The 16,783-nt window shown below is 43.0% G+C and overlaps 1 protein-coding gene across 2 annotated transcripts in view; it reads right to left on the bottom strand.

Annotated features, from left to right (window-relative positions):
• The window catches only part of ULK3 (unc-51 like kinase 3), a 41,522-nt gene that overhangs the window by 5,467 nt on the left and 19,272 nt on the right, over window positions 1–16,783 (bottom strand). For both annotated transcript variants that reach the window (XM_082256395.1, XM_082256396.1), the window contains 7 exons: window positions 14,288–14,431; window positions 11,105–11,187; window positions 9,042–9,197; window positions 8,799–8,904; window positions 8,136–8,176; window positions 6,529–6,631; window positions 729–793 (listed from right to left, as the gene is read on the bottom strand). In XM_082256395.1, coding sequence (XP_082112521.1) covers window positions 729–793; window positions 6,529–6,631; window positions 8,136–8,176; window positions 8,799–8,904; window positions 9,042–9,197; window positions 11,105–11,187; window positions 14,288–14,431 — 698 coding nt within the window. The remainder of the gene's footprint in view (window positions 1–728; window positions 794–6,528; window positions 6,632–8,135; window positions 8,177–8,798; window positions 8,905–9,041; window positions 9,198–11,104; window positions 11,188–14,287; window positions 14,432–16,783) is intronic.

Genomic DNA, 16,783 nt, shown 5'->3' on the forward strand with positions numbered 1-16,783 from the left:
GCAATATATGTTGCCTAAAAGTACCTTTTGTGCACATAACGCTATATTTCTCACACTAATTCTCCACTATTGGTAATTAAAGTGTATCTACACCCAAGAAAAAATATATATTGCAGCTCGACCAGTCCTTAGATTTGGTGGCTGCAATCCTTATCTTCACCTAGTTATCTTGCCAGTAACACTTCCTGCCCTAGGCTGACAAAAGTCCCTCAAAGTAATGGATCTATGGAGGAGCAGCACTGTCGCCATAGGACAGGGAGTATGCTAGGACTACAAAATACCCATGAGCCCTCTCCCCATTTTCATCTCCATTACATGGGGGAGGAAATCTTTAGTTGACTGAAGCGAAATGCATAGAGCTGGTAACACTGCTTGAAATTTGGGTTAGTAGTGGCAGTGAGCAGTTCACTGTATTTTTGGCAAACTGAACTTTTTTTTTCCTTTTTTTTTGCACTAAGAACAGATATAACAAAACATGTTCAACTGCATATTTACTAGATCAAAAGGGATCAAATAAAGAGAAGTTTGTTGTTGCTTTACCTACACTTTATTGATGATTATTAATATTCCTCAGATTTATAAACCTCACATAAATCAACAGGCTGTGAATAAACTAGACATGATTTAGCATAGATGGATTCTATCCCATTTAAATTTAATGGTAAAACATTGAAAAGGTAATAAATAAGCCGGGGTATTTCACACCGATTTATTCTGCTGTGTCATACCTTTGCAACAGCAGCTGCGGCCACATCTAAAGCAGCAAACAGACGAGGTTTGTCCTGAGACATTTCTAGATAAAATGACAACAGATCAGCATTGAAGATGTATGAAACAAAAATACAGACTTATTTAGTAACTTACAGCATATTAATGAAGAGAGAATAAAGTCCACAGTGCAAAATTAAGGGCAAAAAGCACTATGCCAGTAACAGCATACTTACTGAGATAAATAAAACCTCCAATTATCCCAAAAAAAGACAAAAAAAAATAGTTAAAGATCAGCTGGTACTTGCTTTCTCTCCTAAGGCCTCATTCACACGGGGTGATTTGCTCCTTGCCCCATGCAGGGCTGTGTTTAATTGGCACAGGTGCTCCACGCATTCTTGAGCAGGCATTCCTATTCATATCTATTGGGACACAGCAGCTGCATGAACATAGCTGCTGCTCCCAGATTTTAAACCTATGTGGTGCGGGTGCTTGTCCCCAAACTCACCCTGGGAGCAGCAGCTGTGTCTGTGCAGTCGTTGCATTCCAATAGACAGCTAAGGGACTGCATGCAACATCCATGTATCCCCTTTCTGGTAAAACATGTCCCTGCACAGGGCATGGATCAAAACGCCCTGTGTGAAGGAGACCATAGACTGAATAAAAATCAAATCTGGGGATTCTGTTGGTCATGCTGACACCACTAGTCCTTTTCATAGTGGGAAAAACTTTCACACAGAAATTACAACATAAAAGTGTATCGCAAACTATACATGGAAACAATGCTGCAGAATGGTGGAGATTACTCACGTGTGGAGATCTGTATGAGGGTACAGCAGGAACTGGCTGAAATTCACTCTGTGTGTGCCACTGTCTGTTCAACAAAAGCCAGTCTAAAGGCCCGTACACACGTACCGATCGTCGGCATACAAACGTCGGTGGACGAAGGATCTGCCGATTGTACGCGTGTTAGTATGGTGCCTCCGACAGATGTCTGCGCACAATCCGCGGACAAAAGTCTTTCTTGCAAACATGAAAATATTTGTATGCCGACACCAGAACGGACGATTGTTCGCCTGTCAGTACAGAATTCGGCCGACAGACCGCAGATTTGCAAGACTGGGCATGCTCAGAAAATAGAAAACACAGGGAAAGTTAACCATTACATGACATCACTTCTGCAGTCGGCGGACAAAATTCTTGTGCTGTCCTTGTGCTGTCTTTGCACTTTTCAGCAGACACCGACATCCCGGGGAGAAAAGAGGAACATTTGTATGCCGACCATCGGTACGTGTGTACGGGGCTTAATGACTGACTTCTGTCAAACAGCCCTGCCGGAAAAACAGTATTTGATCAGTACTTGCAGCCAATGGCTGCAGACTTAATCAGTGTATTCTGTCAGGAAGGGGAAGCCACTGTCAGAATACAATAGCATGGCAGGGGAGATCCCTGTATCCACATCGCTTGTGTGGATGTGAGGATCTGAGAACTTTTGTAAATTCCTGTGTATTTTGCAATTATTTGCAATTCTGTGAACACAATTGTCCAGTTCTAATGACAGCTCTCTGATAAAGAAAGAGAGACAAAAAGCAGCTATAATGACAGCTCTCTGCCTCATCCACACATGAATAATTTCCATAGGCAGTAAAAAAAAAAAAAAAAAATACAAAAGAAAGTGTTCGACTCCTAACTGGAGGAAAATAATGCGTTCTCTCTATGCTCCAGCCAGTGACATATAAGACAGACTATAAGACAAGTACTGCTGGCAAGTTTGCCTGAGCAAAACTCGAGCAGCTGATTGTGACATCACAAGGATTGCAACTTAGACATTGCAAACAGATCTCAACACATGTATCTCCATCATTCTGCAACATCATTTCTATTAATCAGCTGGTGGCACAAGCTGAATTAGTTTGCAATACACTTTATACAGTTTTCAGTTGTAATATTTGTACAAAAGTTTAAAGGATAATTCCATGAAAATTCTAAAAATGTTATAATTAACATTAGCCACTTGACCTCCAGAAGATTTAGCTGTCTTCATGACCAGGCCATTTATTTCGATACGACACTGCATTACTTTAACTGACAACTGCGTGGTCATGCAATGCTGTACATAAATTAAATTTATCTCCATTTTCCTCATAAATGGAGCTTTCTTTTGGTGGTATTTAATCATCACTGTGTTAATTTTTTGCGCTATGAACAAAAAAAAATGTTTAGTTTTGGTGTTAATGAAATTAACAGGTGCACTCGATGGGCAACAATGAGACCACCTCCAAAAAAGGAATGGTTTTACAGGTCTAGAACTGATGTTTTTTTCCCCCTACTCATCTTTTCTGTTTTTCACTAGTTTTGCATTTGGATAGGGTCAGTCTCACCACTGGTAGCATGAAACGATACCTGGACCCTATAGAGGTTGCACAGGCAGTCCAACTCCTCCAGGATGGCACAGCAATATGTTCCATTGCTAGAAGGTTTGTGTGTCTCCCAGCACAGTCAAATGAGCATGGAGGAGATTCCAGGAGGCAGGCAGTTACTCTAGGAGAGCTGGACAGGGCCATAGAAGGAGTGTGAGAGACGTGAAAGGGTCTGGAGAAGCTATGGAGAATGTTATACTGCCGGTAACCATCGGTTTAGTGGTGGGTCAGTGATGGTCTGGGGAGACATATCCATGGAGGGACGCACAGACCTTAAAAGGCTAGACAATGGCACCCTGACTGCCATGAGGTATTGGGATGAAATCCTTGGACCCATTGTCAGACCCTATGCTGGTGCAGTGTGTCCTCGGTTCCTCCTGGTGCATGACAATGCCCAGCCTCGTGTGGTGAGGGCATGCAGCCAGTTCCTGGAGAATGAAGAAATTGATACCACTGAATAGCCCACACGCTCGTCTGACCTAAATCTAATCGAACACCTCTGGGACATTATGTTTCAGTCCATCCAACGCCACCAGGTTGCACCTCAGTATGTTCAGGAGCTTAGTAATGCCGCCACCAGGTTGCACCTCAGTATGTTCAGGAGCTTAGTGATGCCCTGGTCCAGATTTGGGAGGAAATACCCCAGAACACAATCCCTTGTCTCATTAGGAGAATGCCCCGACGTTGTCAGGCATGCATACAAGCACATGGGGGCAATACAAACTACTGAGTACAATTTTGAGTTGCTGCAATGAAATTTCAGCAAAATGGACTCGCCTGCTGCATCGTTTTTTCACTTTAATTTCCGGAGTGTCTTTGAATTCAACCCTCTGTAGGTTGATCATTTTCATTTCCATCAAAGGATGTGGCATCCTTTTCGTTCCTAACACATTACCCAGTTCATATCAGTATAGATATCCAGCATGATATTTTTCCCAATTGGGATCTGATGTGTTTTCAAAGTGTTTGTTAATTTTTTGGAGCAGTATATTTTACATATCTTTTGTAAAAAAAAAAATAAGCGTATATTGGTTTGTTTTGCGCAAAAGTTTAGAGCGTTTACAAAACTATGGTATATATGCTGGAATTTTGATATATTACTAGTAACGGCAGTGATATTAGGGTGGACAATCGAACACTAACTGACACTTTTTGGGAACCAGTGACTCGAATACAGTGATCAGTGCTAAAAAAATGTACTGTCACTGTAAGAATGACAGTGGCTGGGAATTAAACATCTAGGGCGATCAAAAGGTCAGGTGTGTGCCTAACCAGTGTTTTTGTGGACTTTGTGTGCTGCATTTACTAAGGGAAGTAATGGATTTTATTCCCTGCTTTGCGGGGATAGAAAATCCATTACTTCCCTGCTGACAGGGCAGAACTCTGCCTTATTTACAAAGCTCTGTCCTGTGTGTCTTTCCGATGATCAGCGGGTGCCGGCGGTCATCCACTGGCCGGCATCTGCTGTGTATAATCACCCCCCAGTACCCCCCACCTAGAAGTACCTTCCTCGTGATCTGGCAGAGCCGCTTTGCCATCGTATATTTAAGTGATCCCCCAGATTCTGTATGTGCGCAGATGTGTTTCAGGGATTCGGGACCCATCAGAGACGGACATTTGAACATGTAAAGATGGAGCGGGGCACAACTATTTGTGGGTACCACCTTTAAATCTTTTAACCAACTGCGGGCGGACTTCCAGCTCCCTCGCCAACACTTTTATAGAAACCTGCAGCTGCGACACGCGATGCAGGCCTAACTATATTTATCCCCACTTTGCAGGGCTGACTCCACAATGACAGATTCCGTGATCATGGTACTGGAGAAGAGTGGAATGATCTCTTGCAAATATCAGTGGCTTCTCTCCTGTATACAGGACCCGGCGGCCCTGCGATGCCGGGCAGCGTGGGTGGAGGACTTGGGACCCATAGATGGGGATCAATGGGATCAGGCTCTGGAAGTGTTGCCTACTGTGTCATTGTCAGCATCCCATAAACTGTCTCAATTGTTTATCCTCCATAGGACATACCATACGACGGTGCATTTGTTCAAATTGGGGCGTTGTGACTCCCTCCTTTGCCCAAAATACAGCCAACACAGGGGCGACTTCATTCATCTATTGTGGAGATGCCCGAAACTGACTAGATACTGGACCCAGGTTGTGCAGTGTGTTTCCCGGGTTTCCCAAATTGCGATAGCCGTTGATCCTCTAGTGTGCCTGCTGCGTACTGGATCCTGAACCGTATCTCTTGGGCACCTACACTATGGTTCAATGCTTACTATATTTAGCCAGGAAAGTTTTAGCTAGTCATTGGATGAGCCCTACGGTCCCCACAGAGGCACAGTGGATAACCAGGGTGAACTCGATTCTGTTACGAGAACAATTGGCCTATCGCCATAGAAATGCGCTTAGAAAGTTCTACATCATTTGGCAGGATTGGTTGGATAGTCCAGGCTTAGCCCCGGCGCAATTACTGGAGGATAGAATTCTGCAGGTCTAATTCAGGGTGCTCTCCTTTTAATCCGGTCTTTGGGAGATTCTCGCCTGTTTTTCTTTTTCTATTTTCTGTTCTTCTATATTCTTTTTCCCCTTCCCCCCTTTCACTCCCTTTTCCTGTCTTTTCTCCTTTTTATCTGTTCTATGTTGTACGACCATTTTTTACACTATTGTATCGTAGAGAGTCTGAAATACACATGTTATTTAATAATGGGGCCTAGTCTATAGTGCCTTCGAGGTGATGGAACCCCATGTTCCTTTTGCTCTTATTTGCTGATGTGTGATTTAAAATATTTTAAGTGGGTTCTACTGTATGTATGCCCTTTCGTGTTTCTTTTTACTTTGCTGTGTATTTATTGTAAAGGAAGAAAGCAATGGTTATATCTCCTATGATTACTGTATTTCCTGTACTGTTTCTGTTGCTTGTTTGTTTTCGAATAAACTTTGGATTTAAAAAAAAGATGGAGCAGACATGGAAGTCCCAAACCTTGGTGTGTGTGTCACAGGGGTCTGCGGGGCCAGGATTTGCCGAGCCATGAATGCTGGGAACCGCCCTTCAGCACATAACTAACAAACATGGCAGTGGTGGGACCAATACTAAAGGAAACTGTTCCTCTTTATCATTGCAAACTTAGAAAAAATTAACTGCAATCACAACAATTAGAAGTACATAACTATCACAAGTGCAATACAAAACTAAGCGAGCCATTGTAAAACGCTCAAAATATAGGGGCTTATTTATGGACCTTTTTAACTCCCCATTAAAGCTGTGAGCAGCAGCTAACAGCAAAGTATTTTGTATGTGCAATCAATTGATGTTTACAAGACACCATGTCATTCACAAACAACAACATATTTGTGCCCGAACACAAGAGCCATTATGGGTGGCTAGACTATAGCTCACCTTTTAAGAGTTCCCGTGATGATGTTCCTTCAAGAAGCAGAGACTTGTTACTAGAAGAGACCAGTACCTTTAGCTCCTCCGCTCTGGATATGTACTGACACACCTGCACAGAATGGGATAGTAAAAGATTAAAATAATAGTCCCCGTTAAAGATCCTGTAACACAACTACAAATGAAACGCATGCCTGAATATTCGACATATGACAAAACTACTGTACAAATTGTGAGTCACAGCTGTTCAGTTTCTTATGTATTACTATTAATAAATGAGGCTGGTGATCATCAGATAGATAAATGTATTTAGAGACCAAGCATTGCCCATACCAGAAAAAGCAAGATCAATTTGGTTCAAAGTATCGGATTCTGAATAATCACACTCATTCCTCTTTAATTCCGTTTAAGGACATTATTTGTCCTATAGTCAGAATGATTCCAACACTGCCATGCAACAATAGGACTTTAGATGAAGTGGGAACAATTACATATATGCCTAACAATTTCCAAGTTGGATTAGGCCAGACATAGAAGGTGCAATTTTCTTTCCTGCAACCACAGTCGTTCAATTCCCCAATCAACACAGCCAGTGTGATCTCCCAGCGGGGAGTGTGGGGAACCATCCCTGCCGGGAGAACACACAGCGATTATTGCCAGCTTCTATAGCTGCTGGCAATAATCGCATGAGAGATCAAACATGCTGGTTGTACGGGGAGTCGTCCAGCGGGGAGTGTGGGGAACCGTCCCTGCTGGGAGAACACACAGCGATTATTGCCAGCTGCTATAGCTGCCCAGAACTACACGGGAGGAGCTTGTAAATGACCTCAAGCTAGTTGGGATCGTCACGAAACAATCCATTGGTAATACAAAATGCTGCCATGGATTGAAATCCTTCAAGCGTCTGCAAGGTCCCCCTCCTCAAAAAGGCACACCTGTTTCCACAACCACCCACACAGGAAAATGCAGGAAATGCTTGCGGGTGCCATAAACCCTAATGGCACCCGCACGCATTAAAAAATAGCAGCAGCTGCTTACCGTGCAAGCTGAGATTTAAAAAAATGGAGCAGGGGCCTATTTCCTTGCATTTTCAGGAGGCATGGCAGCCCATTCAAATAAATGGCTGCTGTGCCTGCATAAAACGGCACACAAGTGTGAATCAGGCTTAAAAAATGCTCTGTCCCCCCTTCCCAACACCTAGTCTGACTAATCTGTGAGAAAAAAAAAAAAAAAAAAATGTATATACTTACTTTTTTCCATCCCTCTCTGGTCCGGTCACGTGATCTGGCTCCCCTGTGTCAGTCAGCATAGATGTTGGAAGAGGGGAGGGAGCATTTTTAAAAGACTAGTTGGGTTCAGCCTGAAATTCTAATTTAATGTCTATTACCTTGTTAGTATGAATATTTGTAACCTACTATGTTTTAGTGTTGAAAAACTCAATACAACATTTATTGAAAGGAAAATGCCTTTTGAAAGAACATGTGAAAGCTGACTTACATACAGTTTGAAAAAAAATGTGTATTTCTGTCAATATACATTGCCCACTAGTCATAGATGCCAGCAAGTTAAAACATAGCAACCTGAGATTCAACCATCATAAAATGATGCTCACTAACCTTTGAGCGTATGGCTTCTTTCCGTCGAATGTCGGTCTCATCTACCAGAGAAAAGCCAGACCAGTTAAACAGGGTTTGCAAGGTGCAATCAAAATGTTTGTTACCCCAACATTTCATATTCCTGATATGGGTCTGTTGTACCATGTACAGTGGGTATACAGTGCTCAGTGATTGCAGTATTCTAGTCTGCATCTCCCCTGCATCTCCCTAAGGTAATACTTAAAATCTGGCCTGTTCGTGGGTCCGGAGGACAGGAGTTGAGAACCACTGGCTTAAAACCTATTTTGTAGAACTACAACCACCAGCCAATGAGAGAAAGTCTCTTTGATCTGCACAACCAACTTATTTAAGCTTTTGGCATTTACTTTGATACAGTGTTAACATTACCCACCCCGCACTACTGTACAGACAGCAGGGTTTGTAATATACACGTCTGTTTCATATAGAAGAACTCAACTCCTACTACCAACTGATATCCAGGTATCAAACATTCTGGTGAGTAGATGCCAAAAGTATGGGGACAGCATCCATCAGCAAATACAGTTAAAGCATTAACTGCTTCCATTGCACCACCCCCCACTATAAGTACAGTTAAAAGTAAGTTAAGAGTGAGAAAATAAAATAACTAAACATTATTGAGAGCTAAAATACTTCAATACTGACAGTGCAAAGAAGGGACGAAATATTCCAAAGCTCGGCAGTACAAGCTGAGTGCTGCTGAATAATCTCTTGCTCCATCTTTCTCCACTGCCTCAGCCACCAGAGATGTCTGTGTAAGAGTAAAAATGTTTAAAAAACAAAACACGGAGAAAGGAAAAAAAAAAAAAAACCCGACACAAATGACATGTACATAAGAAATAATTATCAGTACCCACTAAATACATAAAACATGCAAATTTTACTCACAGCTTTCTGTAAAGATTCTGCACAAGGCATGTGCTCCAAGTCTACAAATGGGTGGTTGAAGAAGTCTGGGAAGGAGATACGACGATCTGGGTCTCTCTCCAAGAGTCGCTGAAGGAGATCCCGGCATTCAGGGGACACCCGTGGCCTTGCAGGAAGCTAAGGGTAAAAGACCTCAGAGTTCATTTAAAAACACTCAAAATTGACCCAAACCAATAACTTTTCCCTTTAAAATCTTTAAAAACTCTGAAAGTATAATTGGGCATCTTGTGCCTACTCTAACTCTAGGCTGTGTGTGGTTATACCTGTACTACCTCTACACTGTGTACTGACAGACCTACACTAACTATTTGCTTTGTACGGACATAGACATACCTGAACTTACTTTAGACTGTGTACCGACATACCTCCACTAGCTCATGCTAGGGGGCACATGTTGAGGTTCTTCCAAAGTAGTGGGGTTCTTTAAATAAGCAGGACTTCCACTCTTGCACTTCAGCAATTTGCACAAAGTGAACATCGACAGCAAACTACTTTACAAATCACCAGACTGCAGGTCCCCATTTAGCTCTCCTTCCTCTCTGTAACATGTGCTCTTAGTTCTCCTTTTCACATTTGCAGCCTCTCTCCTTTATCCCTCTTCTCCACCCCACAATCTGTATACATCACCCTTACTTCTGCCCTCTCCTTATTACTGCATTCATCACCTCCTACTAATTGTAATCCCACATGCTAATAAAATCCCCAGGATGCCAAGACACATCCCCTTATATAAATCATTCTGTCATATTACCTCCCTCACTATTTGCTTTTCCTAATCTCTGGAGATCTATCCCCAAACCCTGGGCCTCCCTTATTTAACTATACCCAACGCACCCATCACCCCACACCCTCTGGCAGCAGTCGCAATCTACGCAATTTACTCTCCATTCCTCTTCCTCCCAAAACCAGCCCCCCCTTCTCCTTTTCCCTCTGGAATGCCCACTCTGTCTGCAACAAACGCTGTTCATGACCTCTTTGTCACTAACTCCTTTAATATACTTGCTGTCACCGAAACCTGGCTTTATGAATCTGACTCTCCTTCTCCTACTTCCCTCTCCCACTGTGGCCTTCTCTGGGCACACTCCCCTAGACCTAGTGGATGCCAAAGAGGTGGAGTGTGAATCCTCCTTTTCCCACTGAGTACCTTCCAGATTCTTCACTCTCCTCCCCCTCTGACCCTCTTATCATTTAAAGCTCACTGTAAACGTCTATTTTCTCAAATTTCCTTAAGAAGTGCTGTGATCTACCAACCCCCTGGACCATTATTAACGTTTCTTGATGACTTCTCTGCCTGGCAACCCTACTTCCTCTTATGTGAAATGTACATAATCCTTCTCGGCGACTTTAACATCCCTGTTAATACGAACACTCCTGCTACTTCTAAACTTCTCTCCTCATTTGGCCTGAAGCAATGGGTACAGGCTTCTCCTTACTTTGATGTCAACACCCTCAACCTTGTATTCTCCTGCCTATGCACTCTATGCAACCTCGCCAACAATCCTTTTTCTCTTTCTGATCACCACTTTACAGTGGGGTAAATAATTACTTTATCCCCTGCAGATTTTGTAAGTTTACCCACTTATAAAGAAATGAAAGATCTAGAATTTTTATCATAGGTGTATTTTAAATGATAGAGACAGAATATCAACCAAAAATCCAAAAAAGACACATGATACAAACGTTATAAATTGAGTTGCAGTTCAGTGAGGAAAATAAGTATTTAATCCCCAACCAACCAACAATAATTCTGGCTCCCACAGGCTGACTACAGTTTGTGCTCATATGGTACACAGATTAGTACTGTCTATTACAGAAGGTACTCCTAACGACAACTCGTATGTGTATAAAAAGACACCTGTCCACAGAATCTCTTTCTTCCATTCAAACCCACCATCATGAGCAAAGCGCTGTCAAAGGACCTCAGGGACAAGATTGTAGACCTGCACAGGGCTGGAATGGGCTACAAGACCATCAGCAAGAGGCTGAACTTATAGACCAGTAGTACATTTTCTTTTTTTTCTTACCTCTATAGATCGGTCACTTCGTATCTTTTCCTCTAGTTCTGAGAAAGAGCTTGATGCAAATGGTGCTCTCCCAAAAAGTGCCTCTGAAAGGGAATAAAGGTAAAATTATATATAAAGGCAGAGCCTTAAACGGAACCTGTGAGGACAGAATTGACCACTGCTGACTGTTTTTAAGCTGTTTGGTCGGTCATCCTGATTTTGTCTTATTAGTGTATAATGTTTATCCAGGAAGTTGTCCAATACTTTTAACTATCAGGAAGGTATTTCTTCCCTGCTGGAGCAAATTGTACCAAGCTTTATAATGGTTTTTCACCTTCCTCTGGATCAACTGCAGGTTTATTTATTTTTTTTAACTCAATGGAAAATTTCTTATTTCAACATAACTAACTATGCAACTACAGTATGTCTTCACTACATAGTAAGTCAATCACTTACCTGGAATAATTATGCACTTTACTGGCTGCAGGTTTGTTTAAGGTCTATGACTGAATAACTATTGAGGAGGCCAGGATCAGGATGATAGGCTTAAAGCCTGCACATTTAAATACAAATAAGCATTGGCAGCTGCCATATTTTTATCATTACAAGATCAGGCAAGACAATCTAACAAAAAAGTAGCTCTAACATAAAAAAGAGAAACCTTGAGCCTGTCAGCTGTCATGGAAATAGAAATGTCATGATGTAGTCAATTCTAAAAAATGCTTTTCAATGGTTTTCCTCTGTCTCTTTGTGGCCTATTGCAGAACAATTTTTGTATACAGGACTATAGTATTCTGTGTGTTTAAAAATAAAATTACACTTACAATACACTACACAGACCTTAAAATCTCAAGTTGAAAGTTACACACAAAATTGAATGAGACCGATAAGTGAATAATTCCTATCCAATGCAGCATCTTCATCAGATGGATAATGGATTTTTTTTTAACTTTATGGTTTATTTCAGCAGCAAAGCATGATAAAGAGGTGTACAAAATGGTAACAACGGCCTGGGCAAGCCATAGATGATGCAATTTTCGCTCAATTCCCCCATCAACACTAAATGTGTTGATGGGGGAATCCCTCTTGCAATGCTTTTGTGTTTTGCCAGTAGAGAGTCTTCCCTGCCAGCAGATCACAATGATTACTGCTGGTAGCTATAGCTGCTGGCAGCAATCGCATGCAAAAACAAATCAAAGTCTGGGGGTACTGAACAGTGGCGGCTGGTGCTCAAAATTGGCGCAAAAAAAAAGATGTAATAGGTATTGCTTTGCGGCAAAAAACACGGTAAAAAAATTGCGTGACTTAACAAACAATCATTAGGTTGGTTCAAGATTGACCAGTGTGTCCCCATTCAATGCACAGTGACCAGCATGTCCCCCATCAATGCACAGTGACCTGACCAGCATGTCCCCATCAATGCACAGTGACCTGACCAGCATGACCCCATTCAATGCACAGTGACCTGACCAGCATGTCCCCATTCAATGCACAGTGACCTGACCAGCATGTCCCCATTCAATGCACAGTGACCACCTGACCAGCATGTCCCCATTAATGCACAGTGACCACCTGACCAGCATGTCCCCATCAATGCACAGTGACCACCTGACCAGCATGTCCCCATCAATGCACAGTGACCACCTGACCAGCATGTCCCCATCAATGCACAGTGACCACCTGACCAGCATGTCCCCATCAATGCACAGTGACCACCTGACCAGCATGTCCCCATCAATGCACAGTGACCACCTGACCAGCATGTCCCAATTAATGCACAGTAACCGCCTGACCAGCATGTCCCCATCAATGCACAGTGACCACCTGACCAGCATGTCCCCATCAATGCACAGTGACCACCTGACCAGCATGTCCCCATTAATGCACAGTGACCACCTGACCAGCATGTCCCCATCAATGCACAGTGACCACCTGACCAGCATGTCCCCATCAATGCACAGTGACCACCTGACCAGCATGTCCCCATCAATGCACAGTGACCACCTGACCAGCATGTCCCCATCAATGCACAGTGACCACCTGACCAGCATGTCCCCATCAATGCACAGTGACCACCTGACCAGCATGTCCCAATTAATGCACAGTAACCGCCTGACCAGCATGTCCCCATCAATGCACAGTGACCACCTGACCAGCATGTCCCCATTAATGCACAGTGACCACCTGACCAGCATGTCCCCATTAATGCACAGTGACCACCTGACCAGCATGTCCCCATTAACGCACAGTGACCTCCTGACCAGCATGTCCCCATTAATGCACAGTGACCACCTGACCAGCATGTCCCCATTAATGCACAGGGACCTCCTGACCAGCATGTCCCCATTCGATGCACAGTGACCACCTGACCAGCATGTCCCCATTCAATGCGTGCCCCCCCCCCCCCCCGAGACTTCACTTAACTCATACCTCTGGTAACTGGCGTGCTGCTCGGGACCCGGTCTCCCTGGTGACCGTGCTGCTCGGGAGTCAAGTCAACTTCTTCCTCCTCCATGGCTCCGTGACTCGCTCGGACCGGTGTCCTCTGACCGGACACCGGACTCTTCTTCCTCTGCGCCCCGATGACCCCCAGAAGAGCGCCAATCGGCGCCTCTGCCAGCCGAGGGTGGGGTCAAAAAGCCCACCCCCCCCCATACCCAGCACTATGTCCGGCGCCCCTCGTGGGCGAAAAATAGACAATTTTTTTTTTTTATTTAATCTTTTTTTCCCCTCTCTTTTTTTTGGGGGGGGGGGGGGGTGCGGCGCCCCTGAGCCCCCTATCGACAGGCCGCTACTGGTACTGAAGCTGATCGATGGATCCACTTCAGTACAATTTAGCCTGCCTATCGAGGGATTGAATCTTGTTTGGTCCTTGCTGAACTGGGTGAGATTTGATCCATCTCTGGTCGTCTTTAAAAGTGTATGACTTGACCAAAAAAAAAATCTATAGCTCAGCAGCTTTGTTGCTATTGTTTCACTGGCCACAACTCGCATTAAGAAAGGCGACATAAACAAGCAGGGTATTATTTCCTCATATTCTAACCTATCTTGTAGATAACAGTAAATGTGAACCCATGTACAGAATATCTACATCACAGCACACCAGAACTATGGAGACTAAGCATCAAAGATGTTCTGGAGTATCTTCCACTGTCCTTTCAGCAACCAACATCAAATCAATTTTTTTCAGCATATCCATCTTACCATAAAGAATAACTCCTACAGACCAGAGGTCCACTCGAGCATCGTAGTGTCTACTGCAGATCATCTCTGGAGCCATGTAAAGTGGAGATCCTCTCAGAGACTGGGACTCATCCTGAGATACCATGTGCTGAGCAAAACCAAAATCTGGATGGAAAAAACACTAACATGTTAAGCACACAGAACACCAATGTAGCTTTAGAACTACAAATGCCTACCTAATTTTAAAAGAGATTGATATTAGTCCAAAATGCAGTAAATGGTGTTATATTGAATTATCCTAGCACTTAAAGTGGTTGTAAACGCAGAAGGTTTTTTACCTTATTGCATTCTATGCAGGAATGTAAAGAAATCTTCTGCATGCAGCTTTCCCCACAGCCCCCCTAAATACATACCTGAGCCTGATCTCGATCCAGTGATGGGCACAAGAGCCGGGGCTCTCTCAGCCCTCGCTCCTCATTTGTTCAGATACAATAGAGGGAGCCATTGGCTCCCGATGCTGTCAATCACAGGCAGTGATGAGTGAGCAGGGGGCAGGGCCGAGCCTCGCTCTGGGTGTCTTATGGACACACAAAACAGGGCTTGGGAGTGAGCACTCAAGAATGCATGGAGCAGTTAGGTATGACAAAGTAACTATTTTAATTTAAAAAAGAAACAAACCTTTATAATCATTTTAATGGCACAGATAAAGAAACTATTCTTTATCCACTCAGTATGTACACGGTTTTATTTGTAGTCTTAGGATGGCCATACATACTACAATCTTGTTTTTTTTTTGTTTTTTTTTGGTGTTTTTTTTTTTTTATTTACCAAAGCAATGTTATATGAGGGCAAACCTAAAAAACACATTCAATGTGTAACCTATTGCACGGGCCCGTACATTATATAGTCACTGTTAGATCTAAAGAAGATTGCACAGACTGTATAGTGTGTAGCCAGCTTAGGGCACTTGACAGCCAAATATTACTGGACTGTAACAAGAAAGGTTCTGTTTTAAAGACACCTCAACCAAAAGCAACAGATATCTGCAATTGGATGGAAAACAAATTTGGGTTTTATTTTTCCGACAAACTAAATATGGTGGCCTGATGTTTAAAAGCAAATTTCCTATGATCTTCCACCCCCCTTCCCAAGACATGCAGAGTCATATTGTACTCTACACACTCTGTAGACACTCCTGACTCCAATTTCATGTTGTGGAAACAATGTAATCTACCTCAGTTGTAAAAAAAAAGTCTCCACATTTTTAATGCATGGTATCTGTAAGGTATGGATATACCCAAGGGCATTCAGACCAAAATCTTCATTACATAGTTACATATAACTATGTAACTATGTAATGAAGATTTTGGTCTGAATGCCCGTGGGTATATTACATAAACACTTTATTGACTACTTTTGATTGAGTAGTCCAATATTTGGGGTAAGGGTCAGTGTGTGTCCCCTCCATCGGTGGCAGCTTTTCACTAGCTCCTGTCGCATGGAACCACCTGGATTCCCATCTATGGACTTTTCATCTCCTAATGTTATGAACTTTACGCATGTTTAAAGCGCTGCATTATTTTAAATAGTGCCTAAAACAAAACAGACATCTTGAGTTTTTTCTAATTCAAAAGCACTACACAGAGTTACGATTAATAATGGCTAGATAAACACATAAATGACTGGAAAACTGCAATTGACCAGTTATAATTTTAGGATAAACAGGAAGAAATCAGGGCAGCATTTTTTTTTCAGGTTTTATTTTAAAACTTGACTGGGGTATTATTTTACGCTGACTTTACTCAATTGCATTGTGGTAATGCACATTATGGGGGTTATTTATTATTCTTTATTAAAACTGGTGCAATTCTGCATGGAAACGTATCAGCTTCCAGGTTTCATTGCTAAAGCTTAATTGAACAAGCAGAAATTAGAAGCTGACTGGCTACCATGCCCAGCTGCACCTGATTCTGACCGCACCAGTTTTAGTAAATCAACCCCTATGTGTGTTGTGAGGTTTTTCACCTGCTTCACAGCACTTCACAGTGCACCACTGTGCATTGTGGTGCACTGTGTTCAGAAAATGGGTGCAAGAGTTTTACTTTGTCTGTTCCGGTGCATTGACAGCACATGCAAATGAATGTACTGCCTTAACCACTTTCCCCCAAATGGACTTACCCGTACGTCCTTGGGGTTCAGTGGTAATACAGGCATGATGCCGGCACCGACAGGCATCATCCCAGTATCATTGTTTGCAGCCAGCGAATCTCTTTTTTGCTGAAGTTATGACTTCCGGGCTCTCTGGTCCCATTGCAGAGACCGGAAGCGATGCGGCCGACAGCAATGGCTGCCTTGTATAGAGAGAGAGGAAGTAACGTCGTTCTCCTCTCTCTGTAACTCTGGAAACTGGGAGCGACGAGTATTATTCACTTCCGTTCCCGCCCCTTTGTTTACTTGGCCACCAGCAGCCGGCTAGATCAGTCCGATCGGCTGCATTGGGGGGTCAGGAGAGATTTG

This window comes from Pelophylax lessonae, assembly GCF_965119305.1.
Source record: "Pelophylax lessonae genome assembly, chromosome: 4".
NCBI lineage: Eukaryota > Metazoa > Chordata > Amphibia > Anura > Ranidae > Pelophylax > Pelophylax lessonae.